Genomic DNA, 27,933 nt, shown 5'->3' on the forward strand with positions numbered 1-27,933 from the left:
CTGGACCCACGCTACCAGGGTGACTACGACCCGAATGTTGAGGAGACCAAGAAGATGATAGAGGAAGAAGCGGTCATGTAAACTGCAAGCAAGCCAATTTATAGTTTGATTTATTTTTTATTTTGAAAAGACTGCTGACTTGCCATTTATGCAAGGTGATTTTGGAAGTTTTTTTTTTACATTTGTTTCTTATTTAAATTTGGTTTTACCTTATTTAAACTTTGTGTAATTAATTTATACCTATTTTGTTTAAAAAACGTTCTTATTTACTTTGTTCCACGGAGGACAGGGGGGTCATGTGTCACTGGCACTGTTATTATGGGGGTCTGAAAAAGTTACAAAAGTGTATTGGCTACAACTAATGGCAAATGCCAAGACTCTTCTCTGTTCTTTAAACACACAAAAACACTAGCCTTTTATAGAGTAAAGGAAATGTTTATTTCTTGAGTAAAGGAAACGTTGTACTTATTTATTTACACTTACATTGTGAAGAAGTAGACGTATGTCTTTCAACTGTGCATCTTCATGCTGAATGGATGATAATAATAAAGAACTGATGTTTGATTACAAGTACAGAGCTTCTGTCTGATAAACACAAAGCTTCTGGAGCAGACTTCAGTTTTCTGGTGTCTGCTGAACCACTGCAGATAAACAGTCTTGATAGTGACGTACAGAATCATATTTTAGTCATCTGTGGCAGAATCTGGTGTCCATTCGTTTTCATCCTGCTTGTGTGAGAGACTCTTCATCTCATGTTCATGCCACGATAATAATATTACATTTAATTCAATATAGTTAGGATTAAATCTGGTGAGAGTGTCTCTAACAAATCTGTTTTAGGTTAAATTTATATTATTTATATTTAAATAACTGATAATTAGGCAATGTAAGTATTACATGTATATTTAATCTGATCATACAGTAAGAACAGCTGTAATCTGGCTCTGTGTGAAAGCTGTTCATTGTGACTGAGCTGGGTTTATTAAAGGGCAGAGAGCACTTTTTTTTAGGCCTGGAAATCACAGTTTTAGTTTCTCATAATTAACTCAATATTTATGTTTTATTGAAGAGCAGAGAGGACTTTTATTTTGCTCTGGCGGCGTGACGTCATAAGGCTGCGCGCGCTCCCGCGTCTGTTGTGATTCGGCTCAAGAAAGGTCTGTGTTTTTAAGTATTTAAACTGATAGAAACCGTAGTTTTTAAGCGATGCGAGATTAATTATTAAACATTGTAATGCTTTATCTAACATTAATAGACGTTATTTTGTGAGAGTAACAGAAAAGGTGCGTCTCATTTCGCTCGCTGCGTCCTGAATCAGTTTATCATAAACACTAAGTAGCGACGGATTTTTTTTTAACAGTACAAACATTAACAGTTACAATTATACACAAAGATAAAAAAATAAAATTCAAGAATGTAACGTTACATTCAGACTTGCCAGGGCTAACAAAAAATAAGGTAATAAAATGACATCTTAAGAAGACACAAAGGATGAATACAGAGATACAGTTTTCATAGCTTTCAAATTAGCAGAATTTTGGATAGTTTCCACATACTTATCTAAATTAACTTTGAACAAAGAAAATAGAGGTTAGAGCCAGTAAACTTTTGTTTATGAATGTGAAATTTAGCTAACAGAAAACGTAAATTAATTACGTAATATTTTCTTTTGAATAATCAAACAATCCAAAGAAAGCATCCTTAAAACAGAAAGACAAGTCACTTACAAAATAAGATTGGATGAACACTAAAAAGTCTGACCAAAATTTTCCAGTGTAGGTGCAATGCCAAAACAAATGAAGTCTTCTTCAGATGAATGACAAAAACTGCAGTTCACTTCAATGTCTGACTTATTTCCTAAGAAAGGTTTTAGTTGGGTAACATTTGTGAATCAGTTTAAGTGTTATTTCCTTTATTTTATTGGTAAGACGATACTTATGAGGCAAAGTCCACTTTCTCCCAAGGTATATTCTCCACAATATTATTCCAATATGTGACCCTGGACCACAAGTCTTAAGTGTCAATTTTTCGAAATTGAGATTTATAGATCATCTGAAAGCTGAATAAATAATTTTTTCCATTGATTGTATGGTTTGTTAGGATCGGACAATATTTGGCTGAGATACAACTATTTGAAAATCTGGAATCTGAGGGTGCAAAAAAATCTAAATATTGAGAAAATCACCTTTGAAGTTGTCCAAATGAATTCTTAGCAATGCATATTACTAATCAAAAATGAAGTTTTGATTATATTTACAGTAGTAAATTTACAAAATATCTTCATGGAATATGTTCTTTACTTAATATACTAATGATTTTTGTCATAAAAGAAAAATCTATAATTTTGACCCATACAGTGTATTGTTGGCTATTGCTACAAATATACCCCAGCGACTTAAGACTGGTTTTGTGGTCCAGGGTCACATAAGGTATTACGTAAGGAATTGTTGTTATCTCTTTCTGGAAGAGACATTAATTAATTGACATTAACTCACATTTGTTGATATTTAGTCAGAGACCCGAAGCTCTGGAAAAGGACTCAATTAATCTCAAAGCTAAAGGGACTTGGGAGGCATCATTCAGAAATAAAGTAGTGTCGTCAGCCAGCTGGCTAATAATAATTTGTCTGTCGTCAATTGTGATACCTTGCAAATTACTACTGGAAATATGAAGCGCTAAAAATTAAGAGGCAAGTAAGAATAAATATGGAGATATAGGACAGCCTTGTCTTACTCCGCGTGACAAATTGAATCTCGGTGAGCTTCCAAATTTTAATTTAATAGCCCTATTATTGTTTCTGTATAATGTCCTGATGGCTCTACAAAAATAATCTCCAAATCCAAATTTGGCAAGAGCTTGAAATGTAAACTTGTGCTCGAGTGAATCAAAGGCTAAGAAAAGCAGGGAACTGTCATTAGTGACGAGATCTTCGTAATCTAGGAGATCTAAGACTAATCTTATATTATTATGTGACGTTTCTCCATAAAACCCGATTGTGATTCATCAATAATAATGTTGAGGACATCTTTCATTCTTCTCACTAAAACTGAAGCTAAAATGTTATTTACGAGGGTGATTGGCTTCTATTAATCTTTATTGGGTTTGGGTAACAGGGCGATGATCCCTTGTGTCATGGTTGGTGGAAGTGCTTCCAATTCAAAACTTTCCTCAAGTACTTTGAGTAAGACAGGAGATAAGTTTTCGTCAAACATCTTATATAGCTCCTGCTCCTGAATACCACTCACTCGTAGATTCCACCTCCTCTTGTAAGCGTCCAGTTCATCGCGTATCTCACGCAGCACACAGTTCCACCCGGTTCTGTAATGAGTTCACCTTGCTTGTCATCTCTTCTACTCGATTGTTCATAAACTCAAGCACCTCAGTCACACTGTTTAACGGATTTGTATTGTCTTTCACGGATCGGTAACTACATTATTATTATTATATTGCCTTTTACATATCAAGTTACTTAGGCCTATCAATTACAAAACAAGTGCAGGGCTTCAGCACATGGCTGTTACTCGATCGCCATCTTGGCCCCCTCTCCCTAAGTAGCGATGAAGAAACGGTGCTTTTTGAGACTCGATTTGAATCAGTTGCTTGTCAAATGATTCAGTGACTTGATTGAATCGGTTGTAACCGTGTAAATATAGCAGGAACAACAAACACAACTCTTACAAACCTGCTGAAAATGTTCTCATGCTAGTGTAATGTAGTGTATATAACCTACAAATTATGATTTACCGTATATATATCACAACTAAATATTAAATGTCTGTATAACTTGTGCTCTCTTATGAATTTGCAGTGCTAGTTTTGAGTGTTTTTGTCTAATCAGGTGATTTAACACTCACTCCTTTACTAGTGCGCTGACTACTGAACTAGTGCGCTGACTACTGAACTAGTGCGCTAACTACTGGACTACTGAACTAGTGCGCTGACTACTGAGCTGACTACTGAACTAGTAACTACTGAACTAGTGCGCTGACTACTGAACTAGTAACTACTAAACTAGTGCACTGACTACTGAGCTGACTACTGAACTAGTAACTACTGAAGTAGTGAGCTGACTACTGAGCTGACTACTGAACTAGTGCGCTGACTGCTGAGCTGACTACTGAACCAGTGCGCTGACTACTGAACCAGTGAGCTGACTACTGAACCAGTGCGCTGACTACTGAACCAGTGAGCTGACTACCGAACCAGTGCGCTGACTACTGAACCAGTGCGCTGACCACTGAACCAGTGCGCCAACTACTGGACTACTGAACCAGTGCGCTGACTACTGAACTGGTGCGCTGACTGCTGAGCTGACTACTGAACTAGTAACTACTGAAGTAGTGAGCTGACTACTGAGCTGACTACTGAACTAGTGCGCTGACTACTGAACTAGTGCGCTGACTACTGAGCTGACTACTGAACTAGTAACTACTAAACTAGTGCGCTGACTACTGAACTAGTGCGCTGACTACTGAACTAGTAACTACTGAAGTAGTGAGCTGACTACTGAGCTGACTACTGAACTAGTGCGCTGACTACTGAACTAGTGCGCTGACTACTGAACTAGTGAGCTGACTACTGAGCTGACTACTGAACTAGTGCGCTGACTACTGAACTAGTAAATACTGAACTAGTGAGCTGACTACTGAACTAGTGCGCTGACTACTGAACTAGTGCGCTGACTACTGAACTAGTGCGCTGACTACTGAACTAGTGACTACTGAACTAGTGCGCTAACTACTGGACTACTGAACTAGTGCGCTGACTACTGAACTAGTGCGCTGACTACTGAAGTAGTGAGCTGACTACTGAACTAGTAACTACTAAACTAGTGCGCTGACTACTGAGCTGACTACTGAACTAGTGCGCTGACTACTGAACTAGTAACTACTGAAGTAGTGAGCTGACTACTGAACTAGTGCGCTGACTACTGAACTAGTAACTACTGAAGTAGTGAGCTGACTACTGAACTAGTGCGCTGACTACTGAACTAGTAACTACTGAACTAGTGCGCTGACTACTGAACTAGTAACTACTGAAGTAGTGAGCTGACTACTGAACTAGTGCGCTGACTACTGAACTAGTAACTACTGAACTAGTGCGCTGACTACTGAACTAGTAACTACTGAACTAGTAACTACTGAACTAGTAACTACTGAACTAGTGAGCTGACTACTGAACTAGTGCGCTGACTACTGAACTAGTGAGCTGATGGAGAGATTTAGTTTGGGTTTATTTTGCTCTCTGTTCATTGCTCTCTTCATCTTAAACAGAAAAACTCCTGCTGAAGTGACTGAGATCCACGTGACACTGTTATCAAGATGGCGATTATTAAAGAGGAGAGTGAAGACTTAAGGATTGAAGCAGTATTCAGTCTGAAACAAGAAGAGACTGAGGAACAAACTGGTTGGTTTCTTTCTTAAAGCTCAACTCACTCATTTGATCCAGTTATTAAAATGTCCAGCTGTTTCTGAAGAATGTGATACGAGTGTCCTAATTAAAGAGGTTTTATTTGACACAGACCCTCATGTGGACAGACATGTCGAGATCACATGACCAGACAAATACTAAGTGCACCTGAGATCTCACTTCAGTGTTGGACATTTATTTTGACGTCACCCAGTAATTTAGGAGAAATAACAGACTCAGAGAAGTGATAGAAGTAGCCGAAACAAAACAAGTAGTTTGAGTAACATTAAACCCAATATCATCTTAATTGAAAATAACAAAAACCATTCATTTCTATTAGGGATGCACTGATACCAACGACTATATGAGTCACTCGTACAGTTTTGAATGAGGAAAAATACAACAATTATCGGCTTCTGTTCAAAAACAACAAGGGCGCTTGTCGGCTTCTGCAGTAAAACGTGAACTCACGATGCCTTGAAAGTGGACAATACAGTCCACAGCTAAATGTGAGCCAAAATCGTCACAATTAAAAGAATCAAAGACTTAAACTGCTTCAGTCTGTGTGCATTGAGTTTATTTAATACGAGTGTCACAATTTGAGTTGAATTACTGAAATAAATTAACTTTTCCACGACATTCTAATTTATTGAGATGCACCTGTATATTATATTGCTGCAATATTATTATTATTATTATTATTATTACTACTTAATATCTGTGAAACAAGCTAAGCGCTAGAGATAAAGGTGACGTCATTTGACTTGATCGGAAACGTGCCGCAGAGATGAAAGTACAATTTATACCCTACTAACGATATTGTTTTAAATGTGTATATACATGCATACAAGCAGGGCCTAAAATTAACACTCGCCAAGCGCCAAATGTGAGTAAAAATCGACGTTGGCGAGTAAATGCAACGGTGTCAGTCGCCAGTTGGCGGGTGAAACTTTTCTGAAATATAACAATGCAATGTAGTGAAAACAGCTGCCAGGTTTAAAAGGGATTTACTGTTTGTGACGTAAGCGAATAAAATGAGCCAAGATGAGCTCATGATTGGTTAGCTGTTCTGTCATAAACGACAAGAGCGAATCAAATAATAGATACAAACGGGTTGACAAGGTCAGAGCAGTGTGATGTCCCTGGTTCTAATAACTTTTACCTGAGAAGATATTGCTGCTTCATTACGGAAGATTAACTTTTCCCTTCTTTATGCTTCATAACTCAAGAATGTGCCGACACATACCAGGGGTTACGCCGGCTAAACAGTGCAGTGAAGTAGGCTGCGTTCGTCTGTACCACGCATCGAGCCGCAGTACACAGCTCACCAGCAGCGCTTCAATGGACGAAAACACACACTTATGTCAAAATACGCGGTTTTAGTGAGTTACCTCGTAAATGTGGTTTTAAATGAGTTATAAAGTCTTAAATGACCGTAAGGAGTTTGGAGAAAATCGGATGTGTGTCAGATCCGTCATGTGCATCGGGTTTTAAAGAGACAGCGCTGCTTTTATATTAAAACCTGCTGAAGTCTGTCATTGATGTAAATCAAGGAACAAAAGAGAAAAGAAATCACTTGACTGCTCTAGTCGCTGATTAATAAGGATTAATCTGTATAGTTTATGCATATGTAATTTATAGTTTATGTGAAGATTGTTTTAAAATCACTATTTCAGAGCCTGTTAAATGTAAAAATAATGGCTTTCCATTATAATGTAATGTTGAATGGCTATAATTAATAGGTAAGATTGAGGAAAATGCATTTAATAGAGATACCATGCAGTAGTAGTATTGGTATCAATACTTAATTAATAATAGGCTACTTAGTAAAAGATGCCATTAAAAACAATTAAAATATACTATCTTTATGTTGTTTCTACATTAATTTGGAGGTTCAATGTGAAATTATGACAATATAAATATGTGATTAATCATGATTAATAACAAATACATTTTTTTTTATAGATTTCAATTTAATTTCAAATTTTATAGGTCCCCCAGAAAGAGATCGGGCGACCCCACCCCTTAGCCCCTTTAAATTTTCAGTTCAATATGACCTCAAATGAAGCTAATTGAATAGCCCTGCTCTAATCCGTTAACATGGGTGCGGGAAAAAATACGCACCACATTTGCACTGCAAACTGAGTATGTGTGAAATAGGTGAAACACGATGGCCTCCGTTTGCCGAACAAGAATCTCAATGTTTTTGAGGGACAAAAAAAAAAAAAAGATAAATCAATAAATCAGTTTTTTTTTGTAAGTAAAGTAAAGGACAAATTAAAAACATTGTAAATATGTTTAGTCATTGTAGTAGTAATGACTACCTGTTTTTTCAAAAAGAGTTTCATGGCGGATAAATTTTATCACGTCACCGGCCATTTGCAGGTGTGGCAAAAAGTTTGTTTTAGGCCCTGCATACAAGTCTTACATTTATAATTACTATTCCCCGCCTCCAGTTAACTCAAACGCGTTTGAAGATGAAACGTCACATGGAGCGCGTTGCGTTCTGGGAAACGGTATCCCACTCAACGTCTTCAGATGCATACATCAAACGTCAGCAAATGTAGCAGGTAATCCGGGCATTCCATGCATACTGAGAATTCACATACTATACTCATACACAGCATACTGCATTATAGTAGTTGTATGATAGTATGCCATTCGAACACAGCTTCTGTACTGATTTCAGTGTACTTGAGTTATGTTCAGCAGATTCTGGCAAATATACAGTAGTATTCCATGCATACAGAAAATTTGCATATTATACACAGCATACTGCATTATAGTAGTTGTATGATAGTATGCCATTCGAACACAGCTTCTGTACTGATTTCAGTGTACTTGAGTTATGTTCAGCAGATTCTGGCAAATATACAGTAGTATTCCATGCATACTGAGAATTCACATACTATACTCATACACAGCATACTGCATTATAGTAGTTGTATGATAGTATGGCATTTTGAACACAGCCTTAGTTGGTAAAACGTATGTGTGAAACACCCAATAATAAAATGTGTCATTCTGTAGTTTTGTCTCATACTCATCTTTTAATCATATTTACAGATTTCTTGACTCTGGAGCAAACAGAGCAATTTTGTCTTTACTGTCCAAATACTTACGGAGGGCATTGTATTTAATAGTTCTCACTCCAGAAACATGGGATTTGTGCCTATAATATTTTGCATCTGATCATTCAATTAATTTATAAAATGCACCAGAATTATCATAATATTTTATAGCAGTCATCTACTTTCCGCTATTACATTAGTGCTGACTTTCATATTTCTAGCTTTACATTTTTTGATTTACTAAAATAAAATTGAACTTTTTCTTTAATTTCAGGCCTCATGGAAGAGAGCGAGGAGAGTGAAGACTTAAGGATTGAAGCAGTATTCAGTCTGAAACAAGAAGAGACTGAGGAACAAACTGGTTGGTTTCTTTCTTAAAGCTCAACTCACTCATTTGATCCAGTTATTAAAATGTCCAGCTGTTTCTGAAGAATGTGATACGAGTGTCCTAATTAAAGAGGTTTTATTTGACACAGACCCTCATGTGGACAGACATGTCGAGATCACATGACCAGACAAATACTAAGTGCACCTGAGATCTCACTTCAGTGTTGGACATTTATTTTGACGTCACCCAGTAATTTAGGAGAAATAACAGACTCAGAGAAGTGATAGAAGTAGCCGAAACAAAACAAGTAGTTTGAGTAACATTAAACCCAATATCATCTTAATTGAAAATAACAAAAACCATTCATTTCTATTAGGGATGCACTGATACCAACGACTATATGAGTCACTCGTACAGTTTTGAATGAGGAAAAATACAACAATTATCGGCTTCTGTTCAAAAACAACAAGGGCGCTTGTCGGCTTCTGCAGTAAAACGTGAACTCACGATGCCTTGAAAGTGGACAATACAGTCCACAGCTAAATGTGAGCCAAAATCGTCACAATTAAAAGAATCAAAGACTTAAACTGCTTCAGTCTGTGTGCATTGAGTTTATTTAATACACGAGTGTCACAATTTGAGTTGAATTACTGAAATAAATTAACTTTTCCACGACATTCTAATTTATTGAGATGCACCTGTATATTATATTGCTGCAATATTATTATTATTATTATTATTATTACTACTTAATATCTGTGAAACAAGCTAAGCGCTAGAGATAAAGGTGACGTCATTTGACTTGATCGGAAACGTGCAGAGATGAAAGTACAATTTATACCCTACTAACGATATTGTTTTAAATGTGTATATACATGCATACAAGCAGGGCCTAAAATTAACACTCGCCAAGCGCCAAATGTGAGTAAAAATCGACGTTGGCGAGTAAATGCAACGGTGTCAGTCGCCAGTTGGCGGGTGAAACTTTTCTGAAATATAACAATGCAATGTAGTGAAAACAGCTGCCAGGTTTAAAAGGGATTTACTGTTTGTGACGTAAGCGAATAAAATGAGCCAAGATGAGCTCATGATTGGTTAGCTGTTCTGTCATAAACGACAAGAGCGAATCAAATAATAGATACAAACGGGTTGACAAGGTCAGAGCAGTGTGATGTCCCTGGTTCTAATAACTTTTACCTGAGAAGATATTGCTGCTTCATTACGGAAGATTAACTTTTCCCTTCTTTATGCTTCATAACTCAAGAATGTGCCGACACATACCAGGGGTTACGCCGGCTAAACAGTGCAGTGAAGTAGGCTGCGTTCGTCTGTACCACGCATCGAGCCGCAGTACACAGCTCACCAGCAGCGCTTCAATGGACGAAAACACACACTTATGTCAAAATACGCGGTTTTAGTGAGTTACCTCGTAAATGTGGTTTTAAATGAGTTATAAAGTCTTAAATGACCGTAAGGAGTTTGGAGAAAATCGGATGTGTGTCAGATCCGCGTCATGTGCATCGGGTTTTAAAGAGACAGCGCTGCTTTTATATTAAAACCTGCTGAAGTCTGTCATTGATGTAAATCAAGGAACAAAAGAGAAAAAGAAATCACTTGACTGCTCTAGTCGCTGATTAATAAGGATTAATCTGTATAGTTTATGCATATGTAATTTATAGTTTATGTGAAGATTGTTTTAAAATCACTATTTCAGAGCCTGTTAAATGTAAAAAATAATGGCTTTCCATTATAATGTAATGTTGAATGGCTATAATTAATAGGTAAGATTGAGGGAAAATGCATTTAATAGAGATACCATGCAGTAGTAGTATTGGTATCAATACTTAATTAATAATAGGCTACTTAGTAAAAAGATGCCATTAAAAACAATTAAAATATACTATCTTTATGTTGTTTCTACATTAATTTGGAGGTTCAATGTGAAATTATGACAATATAAATATGTGATTAATCATGATTAATAACAAATACATTTTTTTTTATAGATTTCAATTTAATTTCAAATTTTATAGGTCCCCCCAGAAAGAGATCGGGACGACCCCCACCCCCTTAGCCCCCTTTAAATTTTCAGTTCAATATGACTCTCAAATGAAGCTAATTGAATAGCCCTGCTCTAATCCGTTAACATGGGTGCGGGAAAAAATACGCACCACATTTGCACTGCAAACTGAGTATGTGTGAAATAGGTGAAACACGATGGCCTCCGTTTGCCGAACAAGAATCTCAATGTTTTTGAGGGACAAAAAAAAAAAAAGATAAATCAATAAATCAGTTTTTTTTTGTAAGTAAAGTAAAGGACAAATTAAAAACATTGTAAATATGTTTAGTCATTGTAGTAGTAATGACTACCTGTTTTTTCAAAAAGAGTTTCATGGCGGATAAATTTTATCACGTCACCGGCCATTTGCAGGTGTGGCAAAAAGTTTGTTTTAGGCCCTGCATACAAGTCTTACATTTATAATTACTATTCCCCGCCTCCAGTTAACTCAAACGCGTTTGAAGATGAAACGTCACATGGAGCGCGTTGCGTTCTGGGAAACGGTATCCCACTCAACGTCTTCAGATGCATACATCAAATGTAGCAGGTAATCCGGGCATTCCATGCATACTGAGAATTCACATACTATACTCATACACAGCATACTGCATTATCAGAATCAGAATCAGAATCAGAATTAGCTTTATTCGCCAGGTGTGCGCAAACACACGAGGAATTTGTTGTGGTTTTAAGGTGCTCCTGGTACATACATACATACATACATAAATACACATCTGACATGAGAACAGAAAAAAAAACATTTAAATAGTAAGACTTAACAATGGATGATAATCATAATAATAATAATAAGTATGAATCTGGAACAGTAGATTTATGTACAGATTTGTGCATTATTTACTCTATATATACAGCTGTATAGAACATATGTATGTGTATTTACATTATACTTGAGAGGGAGGCAATAATTAAAGATGGAGAATGAATTCCAGAATGAATTACAGAACACAGGTAATGATCCATGTGTTAGCTGTTTAAGCTGGAGATGGCATGGGGGAAAAAACTGTTTTTATGCCTAGATGTTCTAGTGCACAGAGATCTGTAGCGTCTGCCTGAAGGGAGAAGTGCAAACAAGTTGTGTCCGGGGTGAGAGGGGTCTTTGATGATGTTACCTGCCCGTTTCTTCACTCTGGAGTTGTACAAGTCCTGAAGGCTGGGCAGGTGCACACCAATGATCTTTTCTGCTGTCCTAACAGTCCGTTGAAGTCTTCTTAAATCTGATTTGCTGGCTGACCCAAACCAGACAGTTATGGAGGAGCACAGAACCGACTCAATAACAGCTGAATAAAACTGTTTCAGCAGCTCCTGTGGCAGGTTGAACTTTTCAGCTGACGAAGGAAGTACAACCTCTGCTGGGCCTTTTTCACGATGGAGTCAATGTGATTGTCCCACTTCAGGTCCTGAGAGATGGTGGTGCCCAGGAACCTGAATGACTCCACTGCAGCCACAGTGCTGTTCATGATGGTGAGTGGGGGGAGAGGAGGGGGGTTTCTCCTGAAGTCCACTATCATCTCCACAGTTTTGAGCGTGTTCAGCTCCAGGTTGTTGTGACTGCACCAGACAGCCAGCTGCTCAACCTCTTGTCTGTAAGCAGACTCGTCGCCGTCCTGGATGAGGCCGATGACTGTGGTGTCGTCTGCAAACTTCAGAAGCTTGACAGAGGGGTCCTTTGAAGTGCAGTCATTGGTGTAGAGGAGAAGAGCAGTGGGAGAGAACGCAGCCCTGAGGAGCTCCAGTGCTGATGGTGCGGGTGCTGGATGTGTGTTTTCCCAGCCTCACTAGCTGCTGCCTGTCTGTCAGGAAGCTGGTAATCCACTGACAGATGGAGGTGGGCACAGAGAGCTGAGTCAGCTTGTTCTGAAGGGTGTCTGGGATGATGGTGTTGAAAGCGGAGCTGAAGTCCACAAACAAGATCCTTGCATAAGTCCCTGGTTTGTCCAGATGTTGCAGGATGTAGTGCAGTCCCATATTAACTGCATCATCCACAGATCTGTTTGCTCGGTAAGCAAACTGTAGGGGGTCCAGCAAGGGTCCAGTAATGTCCTTCAGGTGGGCCAACACCAGTCTCTCAAATGACTTCATGACCACAGACGTTAAGGCAACAGGTCTGTAGTCATTAAGTCCTGTGATTTTTGGTTTCTTGGGTACAGGGATGATGGTGGAACATTTGAAGCAGGAGGGGACTTCACACAGCTCCAGTGATCTGTTGAAGATCAATGTGAAGATGGATGATAGCTGGACAGCACAGGCTTTGAGGCAGGCTGGAGAGACACCGTCTGGGCCTTTGGCTTTCCTTATCTTCTGCTTTCTGAAGACTTTGCATACATCATCTTCACAGATCTTGAGTACAGGCTGATTAACAGTAGGGGGGAGGGAGGGTGAGGGTGTGAATGGCTGTGCTGTGAGACAGTCGGAGCGGGTGTGAGGTGTCAGACCAGTCTTTTCAAACCTGCAGTAAAACTCGTTCAGGTCTTCAGCCAGTTGTTGATTGGCCTCAGTGCTGGGGGATGGGGTCTTGTAGCTGGTGATGGCTTTCAGGCCTTTCCACACTGATGTAGAGTCATTGCTTGAAAGCTGTTTTTTTAGCTTTCCAGAGTAGTTTAATTTTGCTACTCTTATTTCCCTATTCAGTGTGTATTTGGCCTGTTTGTACAAGGCTTTGTCCCCACTCCTGTAGGCGTCCTCTTTGGCCTGGCGAAGCTGTTTGAGTTTTGCACTGAACCAAGGTTTGTCATTGTTAAATGTTAAATAAGTCCTGGTGGGTACACACATGTCCTCACAGAAACTGATGTAGGACGTCACGGTGTCAGTGAGCTCGTCCAGATCAGTAGCTGCAGCCTCAAAAACACTCCAATCAGTAAGTTCGAAGCAGGCCTGTAAAACCTGCTCTGCTTCAGAAGTCCATCTCTTTACAGTTTTTACTACAGGCTTAGCAGATTTGAGTTTCTGCCTGTAGGCTGGTAGGAGATGAACCAAACAGTGATCAGAGAGTCCCAGCGCTGCACGGGGGACAGAGTGATATGCATCCTTTAAGACAGTGTAGCAGTGGTCCAGTATATTTCTGTCTCTGGTGGGGCATGTGATGTGCTGTCTATATTTAGGCAGTTCACGGGTGAGATTAGCTTTATTAAAATCACCGAGAATGATGATGAAAGAGTCCGGATAACGCTGCTCTGTGTGTGTGATTTGATCGGCCAGCAGTTCTAGCGCCGCTCACGCTCGCTGTCAGGAGGAATGTACACACTCACCAGAATAAACGAGGAAAACTCCGCGGTGAATAAAAAGGCTTGCAGTTAATAAAGAGAGCTTCCAAATTTGGGCAGCACATCTTCTTTAAAACTGTCACGTCTGTACACCAGCCTTCGTTGATATAAAACATAATCCACCGCCTCTCGTTTTCCCGAGGACTCGGTGACGCGGTCTGCTCTGAACAGCTGGAAGCCCGTTAGATGAAGCGCTGTCCGGGATGGCTCCGTTCAGCCAGGTTTCCGTGAAGCAAAGCGCAGCGGAGTTTAAAAGTCCTTGTTTGTGCGGGTGAGGAGTTGTAGTTCGTCTGATTTATTTGCCAGGAGCGGAGATTCGCCAGATGAATGCTCGGCAGCGGAGTCCTAAACCCCGCTGTCGGAGTTTCACGCGCCGCGCTTCCCTCGCCTGCGTCGGCTGGAGCGCTTGTATAGGAGCAGCTCCTCCGATTAAAATGTCCAGTAAAAGGTCTGAATGCTCAAATGTTGGCAGAGAGTTATTTGGTGTGCCGTTTCTGATGTCCAGGAGTTCGTTTCTGGTAAAGCTGATCGGGAAAAAGTTGCTTAAGACAGGACAAACAAACAAAAAGAACAAGTACCAAGCAGCGACAAACCATGGCTGCCATCTGCGGCGCCATCTTGTCAGATCTATAGTAGTTGTATGATAGTATGCCATTCGAACACAGCTTCTGTACTGATTTCAGTGTACTTGAGTTATGTTCAGCAGATTCTGGCAAATATACAGTAGTATTCCATGCATACAGAAAATTTGCATATTATACACAGCATACATACTGGATACTGCAGAAATAGTAAGAGTAGTATGATAGTATGGCATTTTGAACACAGCCTTAGTTGGTAAAACGTATGTGTGAAACACCCAATAATAAAATGTGTCATTCTGTAGTTTTGTCTCATACTCATCTTTTAATCATATTTACAGATTTCTTGACTCTGGAGCAAACAGAGCAATTTTGTCTTTACTGTCCAAATACTTACGGAGGGCATTGTATTTAATAGTTCTCACTCCAGAAACATGGGATTTGTGCCTATAATATTTTGCATCTGATCATTCAATTAATTTATAAAAATGCACCAGAATTATCATAATATTTTATAGCAGTCATCTACTTTCCGCTATTACATTAGTGCTGACTTTCATATTTCTAGCTTTACATTTTTTTGATTTACTAAAAATAAAATTGAACTTTTTTTCTTTAATTTCAGGCCTCATGGAAGAGAGCGAGGAGAGTGAAGTGGAGGAGAAACATCATGACAAACCTGGAGAAAAACCTTTGAGTCACTCAAAGACTAAAAAGACATATTTGAAGAAAAGAAGAGCCAAGAAATCTTTCACCTGCACTCAGTGTGGGAAGAGTTTCACATGCAAACAAAGTCTTGAGTGTCACATGAGAGTTCACACCGGAGAGAAACCGTTCACATGTGATCAGTGCGGGAAGAGCTTCACACAAAAAATAACCCTTAAATGGCACATGAGGATTCACTCCGGAGAGAAGCTGTTCACGTGTGATCAATGCGGGAAAGATTTCACACAGCCAGGACATCTTAAAGAACACATGAGGATCCACACTGGAGAGAAGCCGTATGCATGTGATCAGTGCGGGAAGAGCTTCACACTATCGATAAACCTTAAAAATCACATGAGAATCCACACAGGAGAGAAACCATTCATGTGGGATCAGTGTGATAAAAGTTTCACATACAAACAAAATCTAAATATTCACATGAGGATTCACACCGGAGAGAAGCCGCATGCATGTGATCAGTGCAGGAAAACATTTCTTTGTGCATCAAGCCTGAAAACACATCTGGCAGTTCATATGAAGGAGAAGCTGCATTCATGTTCTGTGTGCGCAAAGAGTTTTTCACTGCTGAAAAATTTAAAAGTACATCAGAAAATGCATAGTGATGTGAGAGATCATATGTGCTTTGAGTGTGGGAAAACTTTTATTTCAACGAGCAGATTAAAACTGCACCAGATTATTCACACTGGAGAGAAACCATACGAGTGTTCACACTGTGACAAGACATTCAGTATGTCATCAAATCTGAAAAGACACGAGAAGACCCACAGCAGAGAGAAGCCACACACGTGTGATCAGTGCGGAACCAGTTTCGCGTTTAAAAGTCACCGGAAGATACACATGAGCATCCATGCAGTGGAGAAACCAGGGGCCTGTACCATGATGGTGGCTGAACAAACTCAGGGTTAAAGGATTAGTTTTGAGTTGACAAAACCAAACCAGTCCAATCTGGCTTTGTTGGTACCATGACGCTGGTCATCAACTTCCTCTGTCAACTCAGGCTTGATCCTGAGTTAATGGAGCGCGTGCACCTGAAAGTGTGACATCAGTAATGAGCAGCCAATCACAAGCCTTGAAACTGTGATTCACTTCTCGTGAGAGAGTCGGTGCGATTCACTACCAAAGATTGAACAATATGAAGATTTTAAACACATTTACACAGCAAGATGAAACGATCGATCCATGAAAGAGGAAAACTTAAAGAAAACATTTTACTATGTAAGTGCAAGTAAAAGTTGTAAAGTTAGTTTATAGAGTTGATAATATGTACAGGAATAAAAACACTTGAAAATCCAAGCTCATAAAGCTGTTGATTCTAAAACGTATTTATATTGCACATTATCTATATGTTTATATTAATTTAAAATAAAAGCTTAATAATTAGAATCTAAGCTGGTTTGTGTATTGGATTAAGGGTATAATAACTGTATAAATAATATAAAATAATTATAAAAATAATCATCTCTAAAAATCAGATGATTTTATCTTTAAAAATGTTTTACTATGTAGCGTCCTTTAATTTGGAGTTGGAGAAATTGGAGGAGTGGCTTTATTGCGTCTGAGACGTGTCACTTTGCTTGAAGCTGATTGGTAAAATTTCGGTTCCGAGATCTCTAAACCAGAACCTAACCTGCCCCGGAGCAGATTGGCTGTGGAGCGCAAGTTACTATGGCGATGAACACTGCTAAAAACCAAACCACTTTCATGGTACCTAAAACCCAGAGTTGGCGCAAACTAAACTGAAACTTACCTGGCTAGCCAGCTAATCCGGCTTCATGGTACAGGCCCCTGATCACCACAGTCTGAGATCATGGTTAGTAGTTCATGTTTACGTGCTTAGAAACAAGGGCTGTGTTCGAAATGGCATACTTGCTTACTGCTTACTGCCCAGTACACAGTAGTACTGCCTACTATTTTTTAAAGAATAGTGTGTAAAACAGTATACAATAAGCAACAAATGTTTCAGAGGAGTATACTTAATTGCCACATGACAAACACTGAATATTAATTCAGCTCAGCTGTCAAGGTTGTTACCTTAGAAACAAATGTGCTAACCATTCTTTTTACAAAGGCTTGTTAATAAGGCTTCATATTAGTAAACAATGCTATATTGCCCAATTGAACTAATTTCATAATTGAATAACTTTATATAGGCTATTTTTCAGAACTGAATCAACAATGATGTTTTTGGCAGTTGCACTAATTGGAAAAAGTGCAAATAATAAAAAATTATGTTTACACTAAAATAGCAGCATTTTCTTTAGCAAAAGGTGTGTAGTTAGGTGGCAGATATTTATACTTCAGTACTGTAGTACATTATAAAACCGTATGCAATAACATATTGAGTGTAAATTATCATATTTTATTTGATGAAAGCCACTTTATTGGGACAAAAACCTACCTACAGCTTAGCACACTGTATTCCCCGCTGGGTGGAAGTCATGGGTACCAAGACCTAATGGTTAGAGAGTCGGACTCATAACCCAAAGGTTGCGAGTTTGAGTCTCGGGCCGGCAGGAATCAATACCACGACTGAGGTGCCCTTGAGCAAGGCACCGAACCCCCAACTATTCCCTGGGCGCCGCAGCATAAATGGCTGCCCACTGTTCCGGGTGTGTGTTCACGGTGTGTGGATTCCGAGTATGGGTCACCATACTTGGCCGTATAGCACGTCACGTCATTATTAATGAGGCGTTTAATTTCCACTTTTCAAATATTTACTTAAATTTTTATTGATAATAAATGCCTTTCTGATCTGGTGTGATGGGAAAAGGAGTTTGACAAAAAGATCGAACTCGGATCAGCAGCATACATCTCACGTCTTTTACTCACTGCGCCACTGATTCTACAGAAATACACGTGTTTTGCAGTGCTGTTTTTCGCAGGCAGGCATTGGTGGCCGGAGTTCGTGTAAATAGCCTCTGCTGACAAATTGTCCTTAGACTAAAATACCTTTTTAGAGCGTCTTGACAGCAGAATTTAATTCTGTTTGCATAACTGAAATAATAATTTTATTTATATATTATACAGGTTTCCCATGGGTCATGGAATTTCTGGAATATCATGGAATTTTAAAAGGTTTATTCCAGACATTGAAAGTCAGGAATTTTTTTTTTTTTTTTTTGTCCAAGTCATGGAATATCAGGGATTTTTGTTTGTCAACTCCATTCAGCAGGCTACTTGCGCACTGTGTTTTGTGTAAACAGCGTGTACAGCCAGCCGCGACAATGATACGCGCGAGCCCTGAATTGAGTTTCTCTCTGCATCTATCTTGCGCCTGAATGGGCAAATGCATACAAAAGTATAAAAATACCCGTCTTGGCAAGTAACTTTGTAGACTGCGGTCAAGCCAGCTGCAGTTCAGAAAAACACGGTCAAGCCAGCCGCGATTGAAATTATGGTGCGTGCGTATTACTATGATTACGGTAATTGCAGGACCAACACAGAGGGAATGCGCTTTCCGAGCGCTTTTCATTCTAGATGCCCAGAACTGAGATATAATGACATTTTTCGTTTTTTTTTTTGTTTTTTTTGTACATCAGCTTTAATATTCGTGTTATTTATTGGTGTCTTTTGACGTTTATGTATTAGGCCTACTATATTTTTCTACCTTTCAAATCATTGCAAGATTCGTAGAAAAGGAGCTATGGGACATTAATCAATTTAGAGGGGTATTAAGACCCCGTTTCTAATAAGTAGAAGAAATGAATGGTCAGTTCTTATACGGGACATCCCATACTAAATGCACACCTCATATGAAACCATTTAACGGCAGCGTTTTTGATATACAGGTGCATCTCAATAAATTAGAATGTCGTGGAAAAGTTAATTTATTTCAGTAATTCAACTCAAATTGTGAAACTCGTGTATTAAATAAATTCAGTGCACACAGACTGAAGTAGTTTAAGTCTTTGGTTCTTTTAATTATGATGATTTTGGCTCACATTTAACAAAAACCCACCAATTCAATCTCAACAAATTAGAATACTTCATAAGACCAATAATAAAAACATTTATTGTGAATTGTATGCCTTCTGGAAAGATTGTTCATTTACTGTATGTGTACTCAATACTTGGTAGGGGCTCCTTTTGCTTTAATTACTGCCTCAATTCGGCGTGGCATGGAGGTGATCAGTTTGTGGCACTGCTGAGGTGGTATGGAAGCTCAGGTTTCTTTGACAGTGGCCTTCAGCTCATCTGCATTTTTTTGGTCTCTTGTTTCTCATTTTCCTCTTGACAATAGGAAAGGTCTGGTGAGTTTGCTGGCCAGTCAAGCACACCAATACCATGGTCATTTAACCAACTTTTGGTGCTTTTGGCAGTGTGGGCAGGTGCCAAATCCTGCTGGAAAATGAAATCAGCATCTTCAAAAAGCTGGTCAGCAGAAGGAACCATGAAGTGCTCCAAAATTTCTTGGTAAACGGGTGCAGTGACTTTGGTTTTCAAAAAACACAATGGACCAACACCAGCAGATGACATTGCACCCCAAATCATCACAGACTGTGGAAACTTAACACTGGACTTCAAGCAACTTGGGCTATGAGCTTCTCCACCCTTCCTCCAGACTCTAGGACCTTGGTTTCCAAATGAAATACAAAACTTGCTCTCATCTGAAAAGAGGACTTTGGACCACTGGGCAACAGTCCAGTTCTTCTTTTCCTTAGCCCAGGTAAGACACCTCTGATGTTGTCTGTGGTTCAGGAGTGGCTTAACAAGAGGAATACGACAACTGTAGCCAAATTCCTTGACACGTCTGTGTGTGGTGGCTCTTGATGCCTCGACCCCAGCTTCAGTCCATTCCTTGTGAAGTTCACCCAAATTCTTGAATGGATTTTGCATGACAATCCTCATAAGGCTGCGGTTCTCTTGGTTGGTTGTGCATCTTTTTCTTCCACACTTTTTCCTTCCACTCAACTTTCTGTTAACATGCTTGGATACAGCACTCTGTGAACAGCCAGCTTCTTTGGCAATGAATGTTTGTGGCTTACCCTCCTTGTGAAGGGTGTCAATGATTGTCTTCTGGATAACTGTCAGATCAGCAGTCTTCCCCATGATTGTGTAGCCTATTGAACCAAACTGAGAGACCATTTTGAAGACTCAGGAAACCTTTGCAGGTGTTTTGTGTTGATTAGCTGATTGGTATGTCACCGTTATTCTAATTTGTTGAGTTTTTGTTAAATGTGAGCCAAAATCATCACAATTAAAAGAACCAAAGACTTAAACCACTTCAGTCTGTGTGCACTGAATTTATTTAATACACGAGTTTCACAATTTGAGTTGAATTACTGAAATAAATTAACTTTTCCACGACATTCTAATTAGAGATGCACCTGTATGGGACATTACATTTAGAGGGCTATAAAGACCCCATTTCTAATAAATAGAAGAAATGAATGGTCAGTTCTTACAGAGGACTGTATAAATTTCTTTGTTCTGCTGAACTCAAAGGAAGATATTTGGAAGAATGTCAGTAACCAAACAGATATAGCCTCCCATTGACTACCATAGTATTTCTTTTCATATTATTTTTCCTACTATGGAAGTAAATGGGGGCGAGATCTGTTTGGTCCCTTTAACTTATCATTAAATGATTGATAGTAATCACTACAACATAATTTAATTTGTGCCTAAAATGTTTTGAAAACAATAACTGAAATGTCAATGTACCTCATTCATGCAATTAATTCATAAGAACACACCAGAATGATTACAATGTTTTACAACAGTCTTGTTTCTGCTATTGCATTAGTAATAACTTTAAATAAAACAATATTCAAAGAGCAAAATATTAAAGTGATTTTTTTATTTATTTATTTTTTATTTCAGACCTGATGGAAGAGAGTGAGGAGAGTGAAGAACTGAGTGAAGTGGAGGAGAAACATCATATCAAACCTGAAGAAAAACCCTTGAGTCCCTCAAAGACTAAAAATACATTTTTCAAGAAAAGAAGAGCCAATCAATCTATCACCTGCACTCAGTGTGGGAAGAGTTTCACAAACAAACATAGTCTTGAGTTTCACATGAGAGTTCACACCGGCGAGAAACTGTTCACATGTGATCAGTGCGGGAAGAGCTTCATGCGATCAGCACACCTTAAGCGTCACATGAATGTTCACACTGGAGAAAAGCCACACATGTGTGATCAGTGCGGGAGGCGTTTCACATACAAAAATCATCTTAATGATCACATGAGGATCCACACCGGAGAGAAGCCGTTCAAGTGTGATCAGTGCGGCAAAACATTTCTTCGTTCATCAGACCTAAAGACACACCTGATAGTTCATACGAATGAGAAGCCACATTTCTGTTCTGAATGTGGAAAGAGTTTTTCACTGCTGCAGAGTTTACATGTACATCAAAAAATTCACACTGGTGTGAGAGAGTACATGTGCTTTGAGTGTGACAAGACTTTTATTTCAGCGAACTGTTTAAAACTGCACCAGAGGATCCACACTGGAGAGAAACCTTACAAGTGTTCACACTGTGAAAAGAGATTCACTCAGTCAGGATCTCTGAAAACACATGAGATGATTCACACTGGAGAGAAACCTCACAAGTGTTCACACTGTGACAAGACATTCAGTCAGTTAGGACATCTGAAAAGACATGAGAAGATCCACAGCAGCAAAAAGCCGCATAGCATGTGTGATCAGTGTGGAAAGAGTTTCGCTTCTAAAAATCACCTGAAGCTACACACGAGGATCCATACAGTGGAGGAGCCACACAGCAATGTTCACAAGTCTTTATCGCTGGAGTCAGAGTCAAGTCTGGAGTGATTTAATGGCTTGCTAAAAAAAAATCTCATTAAAAATCATCATGAATTGAACTCATCCTAATCACAAAGCTCTAGACAAAACATATGGTATTCTATGATATGCTTTGTAAGGTTAATGTACATCCAGCCTGTTACTTTGTTTTGCGCATTGTAATGGATTAAAACCTGTTGATCTGTAATGCAATTCTACGATAAGAGATCTACCTGATCTACCATGGCACATAAGGAAATATGTGACAGATATTACAAAACCATACAAATGAAGTCTTTCTTTATGATACAAGTCAGGGGTATTCAATTAAAGTTCCAGGAGGTCCGGTCTCTTCCCTGTGGAGGTCTGGACTAAAATAAATTATTTACGGGCCATTTTACAGAATTGAGTTGGAAACGTCTTAAAAAATGTGTATGTATGCATATTGTATAAGTTCCAAGGTACACATTTCTAGTAATTATGCAGTTAATTATCATATTGTATTTTCAGAAACTTTTGGAATATTTGTCCTCTCCTCAAATTTGTCACTCACTACTGGAACAGTAATACTAATTTAATTAGAAGGGTTATATTTTGCTTGCATCTACGTTGTAAATATATATTTTTGTTATTTTATTAAACAAAATCTGAGATAAATCAACAATAAAAAAAATAATATTTCAAGTGCAATTTATGAAATTTGTTGTATTTTGAATCCAATTTTTCTTTGTAAAAGGCAAAAAGTTGATCATACTGATTTCAAAGTTAAGGATTCATTGGTTTGAATATATATTGACTAGTTTGCACCAATTCTGTAGAATGGTACATATATGAAGAAAGAAAATCATCAGTTGAGCCCTGTTAGATATGAATATTAAAAGGTGTGTAGCATCTGGACCAATCAGACACAAAATTTATCATTTGATTTAACAAATCAATTAGTTATTAGATTAACAAATAATCACAGATCCCTCACCCAATACACATACTGGGTGCCCCTATGTCTGTGGATGCCTCCAGGCCCCCGGTTCCATGGCAACCAATCTGATAACACTAGTTTTATTGCTCAAAGGAATGCGGGTAGAGCAACATTTCCCCTTAGGCAAGACACATTATGCCATAAAAATGGACTCTTCTCTAATTAATTCATAGAAAAACCTTTCTTTGAATGAACACACATATCTTCAGGTCATTGTGTATATTATTACTGTTCTTGTATATGTTCTTGTGTATTGTATCCTGTTTTATGCATGCTTATGATAGATCACTTGTTAATACCACTTTAACTCATACCATGTCTGGTCTCGTATCAATTCGTCTTCGGATGATCTAATTGAGAGTGTATATTATATGTTGATGCCTAAGCAACATATAAGTGTTTTAAGAATCTTTAATAGTTTGTATATCAACTTCCAATCCAACCCCTTGCAAATTACCATGCTCAGAGACAAAGAGTCATAAAACTTTCCCTCCAAAAATTCAGGACACCATTGGCTCTTTGACACCCCAGAGGTGTGACCTCTATAGCAGATAAAGCTCTCACATCAGTGACGCCTCTCAGTCTGTGGATCTCTTAGATTCTGAGAAGATGAGGATGTGAGCTAGAACTCTTCTGGACCCTTAAGTGTTTGCGCCAGGCCTTGTGGCCTTGACTCACCGTTCAACCAAGGATCCTTGGATCTCAGCAGATCTCTTTCTTAGCTCTTTTTCCCTTTCTACCGGGGAAGAAACTCCCAATCACCACCGAGCCAGAATAACATTTTTTGGAGTTCATCACCCTTCAAACCCGGTAGAACTTGAAGAACTCCCAACACCGCCAAACCATCAGAACTTTCATCCAAGACTGCATCCAGACACTCAGTCAACGACCAAGCCAATGCAAGTATCGTAGATTTAACTAAACGAAACAGAAGTTTAGTATAAGTTATAGACCCCGTTATAAACAGTGCTGATGGTTTTATTCAGGTGGACTCTTTTCATAGCTTTATTCTCGGGTTTCCTGATGGTTTCATCCATCAACTCTCATTTGCCCTTTCCCCATGTATGAGTGATTGTATGTTTGTTTGTTACACTAGTTTGTGTTAGTGTTTAGTTAATAAAACTCTTGTGCACAAATTACATGAGTTTCTGGTTCTGCCTTGCAAATTAATGTCCCTTTACGATTTTTGATCCTTACTACATGCTCGAATGTATTAATACTTAGGAAAGTATTTTCTGTGGCCAAGAACATATCCTTTCTTAGAGTTGATATGATCTTACGCTGAATGTTCGCTGGACGAACAGATCAGTTGATGGCAATTTATTGCTGCTACAGTTATTACTGTCAGCCGATATAAATAATTGTAATTAATCATACAATTCCCTTATTAGCTGATTTGCTACAGGTGAGATCAGATGTTTTATCAAGCAATTATTATTTTTACATTTAGATAGGGCTGGGCGATATGGCCAAAAAAATTATCATGATATTTTTTTTCATATCAGTCGATATCAATAATTATCACAATAAATGTCAAATATTTCTTTCAAGTTGAAAGCCAGAATTTTGCTTCATTTGCTAATTTTCCTTAACAAAATGTATTTCTTAGTTTCTGCATGTTCTAATGAGTGAAATTGTTTCAAATCAAGAAACAGGTTTGGTTTGCCTAATAATATTAATAATAATAATATTTTTTTTTGTCTCTTAGAAATGTACATTTTATAGTAGCTTGAGTTAGGATGCAGAGGTAAATTTTTGTTCATTTTTAAAATCAGTAACATCTGTAAAAATTGTACCAACCTCAGTTTTAAATGGTTACATTTATTCTGACCAATTTTTTTTTTAAATCAAGCAATGGTCTCCCATAGAGGCCTACATGTAAATCATGATAAACACAGTTAAAACTACACATATAGCACCTCAATACCATGGTAAAAATATAACTATATGGTTTTTAGGTAGCCTATTTGTATGAAAAACAGCAGTCTAAAAACATTCTGTATAAATGCACACATGCTATAGCTTAACCTCAAATAACATCCATTATAATTATATTACTCTTATAATAAAATTCAATGTGATTATCCCACATTTCTGCCACAATACCATGGTGCAGTGAGTGTTACTACAGTAAATCCATGGTAAATGATGGCGATGTGTAGATTGAAAAGCCTTCTGACTGTCTCCTTTGTTGCACACAGTGTTTCTCCTGTTTGGCTACAAACTAGTTTAAATCATAGAGTCATTTGTGTTCATCGCTGAATTCAAGCGCAATTATTGTTGTAATATGAAGATTAAATTTAACATGAAAGAATGCTAATTCTCAAAGCATTTTTTTAAGATGACTGAATGGAGGAAGAAGCAAAGGGAAGTATGAACTTAGTTCACAACAGTAAATAAATATTGGTTCAGAATATCGGTTATCAGCAACAAAACATAAAAATAATTGGTATCGGTCATAAAAAATCAATATCGGTCAATCACTAATCTTTTGTCTAAAAAGTATTAACCAATTAACCCCTATAAGTGATCACATTAAGTAAACTTTGAAACAGTTTTAGGATATTTATTTATTAGAAGTTCTCATAAAGTTCTCTGCACGGAGTTAAGAACAAAGAACTACTTCTTTGGAGAGGTTCCAGAATCAGAGCGCTTGCGATACTGCGACCCCACTTACCATAAACTACGCTTCTGATAAACAAAAAGCGACTGACTTATAGCTTCGTCTGAGCTAAGAAGATCACCAGAGCCACACAATGTGATACTCCTAATGACCTCAAGACCTCAGCTTTGGTCTCCCGCCGTCCAAAGGAATCCGCCTCTTTTTCTCTTACAACAAAAGAAACTCAACTTACATAGAGGATCTCTAAAGACAATCATTCACTTCCATTGCTATTAGAGAAAGTGTATGCACAAATTATGTTTGATGTCGTATATGCTTGGTGTTTTACGTTATGCAAGGTGTGTTTTAGTTTGATCTTTGCCTTATAACTGTCTTTTGAATACAGGTGTTGGTCATATACTTAGAATATCATCAAAAAGTTGATTTATTTCACTAATTCCATTCAAAAAGTGAAACTTGTATATTATATTCATTCATTACACACAGACTGATATATTTCAAATGTTTATTTCTTTTAATTTTGATGATTAGAGCTTACAGCTCATGAAAGTCAAAAATCAGTATCTCAAAATATTAGAATATTTACATTTGAATTTGAATAAATGACCATCCCTACAGTATAAATTGTGGGTATCTCTTGTTCTTTGAAACCACAATAATGGGGAAGACTGCTGACTTGGCAATGATCCAGAGGATGAACATTGACACCCTCCACAAAGAGGGTAAGTCACAGAAGGTCATTACTGAAAGGTGTGGCTGTTTACAGAGTGCTGTATCAAAGCATATTATATGCAAAGTTGACTGGAAGAAGAATTTGGGTAGGAAAAGGTGCACAAGCAACAGGGATGACCGCAAGCTTGAGAATACAGTCAAGCAAAGCTGATTCAAACACTTGGGAGAGCTTCACAAGGAGAGAACTGAAGCTGGAGTCAGTGCGTCAAGAGTCACCACGCTCAGACGTCTTCAGGAAAAGGGCTACCAAGCCACTTCTGAACCAGAGACAACGTCAGAAGCATCTTGCCTGGGCTGTGGAGAAAAAGAACTGGACTGTTGCTCAGTGGTCCAAAGTCCTCTTTTCAGATGAAAGTAAATTTTACATTTCATTTGGAAATCAAGGTCCCAGAGTCTGGAGGAAGAGTGGAGAGGCACAGGATCCATGTTGCTTGAAGTCCAGTGTGAAGTTTCCACAGTCAGTGATGATTTGGGCTGCCATGTCATCTGCTGGTGTTGGTCCACTGTGTTTTCTGATGTCCACAGTCAACGCAGCCATCTACCAGGAAATTTTAGAGCACTTCATGCTTCCTTCTGTTGACAAGCTTTATGGAGATGCTGATTTCATTTTCCAGCAGGACTTGGCACCTGCCCACACTGCCAAAGGTACCAAAAGCTGGTTCAATGACCATAGTGTTACTGTGCTTGATTGGCCAGCAAACTCGCTGACCTGAACCCCATAGAGAATCTATGGGGTATTGTCAAGAGGAAGATGAGAGACACCAGACCCAACAATGCAGATGAGCTGAAGGCCACTATCAGAGCAACCTGGGCTCTCATAACACCTGAGCAGTGCCACAGACTGATCGACTCCATGCCACGCCGCATTGCTGCAGTAATTCAGGCAAAGGAGCCCCAACTAAGTATTGAGTGCTGTACATGCTCATACTTTTCATTTTCATACTTTTCAGTTGGCCAAGATTTCTAAATATCCTTTCTTTGTATTGGTCTTAAGTAATATTCTAATATTTTGAGATACTGATTTTTGACTTTCATGAGCTGTAAGCTCTAATCATCAAAATTAAAAGAAATAAACATTTGAAATATATCAGTCTGTGTGTAATGAATGAATATAATATACAAGTTTCACTTTTTGAATTGAATTAGTGAAATAAATCAACTTTTTGATGATATTCTAATGATATGACGAGCACCTGTAGATAGCCGTGTGTAGTATTGGGTTAAACTTATTTCAGATGCAGGAAGTTGCCATGAATTAAGACCTCTTTTAAGGGTTAAGATGCTTTCTGAATTACTTTTTTCTTTACAAAGATCTTTTCTTTAATTTTAAGGGGAAACACCCACATTTCTAAGAATTTTCTTAGAATTTTGTTACTAGGAGCAACTCTTAGCGCTAAGATT

At 38.3% G+C, this 27,933-nt stretch overlaps 1 protein-coding gene across 10 annotated transcripts; it reads left to right on the forward strand.

The window, feature by feature from the left end:
* Window positions 1–978: 978 nt before the first annotated feature.
* On the forward strand, window positions 979–24,304 carry LOC131536030 (gastrula zinc finger protein XlCGF7.1-like). 10 transcript variants are annotated; one of them, XM_058768648.1, is made up of 4 exons: window positions 979–1,157; window positions 5,274–5,406; window positions 7,866–7,979; window positions 15,355–16,607. In XM_058768648.1, the coding sequence occupies exons 2-4, from the start codon at window positions 5,322–5,324 to the stop codon at window positions 16,359–16,361; spliced, it is 1,206 nt and encodes a 401-aa protein (XP_058624631.1). In that variant the 5' UTR covers window positions 979–1,157; window positions 5,274–5,321; the 3' UTR covers window positions 16,362–16,607. The 10 variants fall into 10 exon arrangements, with proteins under 10 accessions (XP_058624631.1, XP_058624633.1, XP_058624636.1 ...); XM_058768649.1 differs by lacking the exons at window positions 7,866–7,979; window positions 15,355–16,607 and adding exons at window positions 8,755–8,841; window positions 21,279–24,304 and having other exon boundaries at window positions 988–1,157; XM_058768650.1 differs by lacking the exon at window positions 7,866–7,979.
* The last annotated feature ends 3,629 nt before the right edge of the window (window positions 24,305–27,933 follow it).

This window comes from Onychostoma macrolepis, chromosome 03, assembly GCF_012432095.1.
Source record: "Onychostoma macrolepis isolate SWU-2019 chromosome 03, ASM1243209v1, whole genome shotgun sequence".
Taxonomy (NCBI): domain Eukaryota; kingdom Metazoa; phylum Chordata; class Actinopteri; order Cypriniformes; family Cyprinidae; genus Onychostoma; species Onychostoma macrolepis.

Coding starts and splice junctions, on each gene's coding strand:
- LOC131536030 (XM_058768648.1), top strand. CDS start 5,322: ATGGCGATTATTAAAGAGGAGAGTGAAGACTTAAGGATTGAAGCAGTA. Junction 5,407..7,865: donor AGAGACTGAGGAACAAACTG/GTTGGTTTCTTT, acceptor CCCCGCCTCCAG/TTAACTCAAACGCGTTTGAA. Junction 7,980..15,354: donor AACGTCAGCAAATGTAGCAG/GTAATCCGGGCA, acceptor CTTTAATTTCAG/GCCTCATGGAAGAGAGCGAG.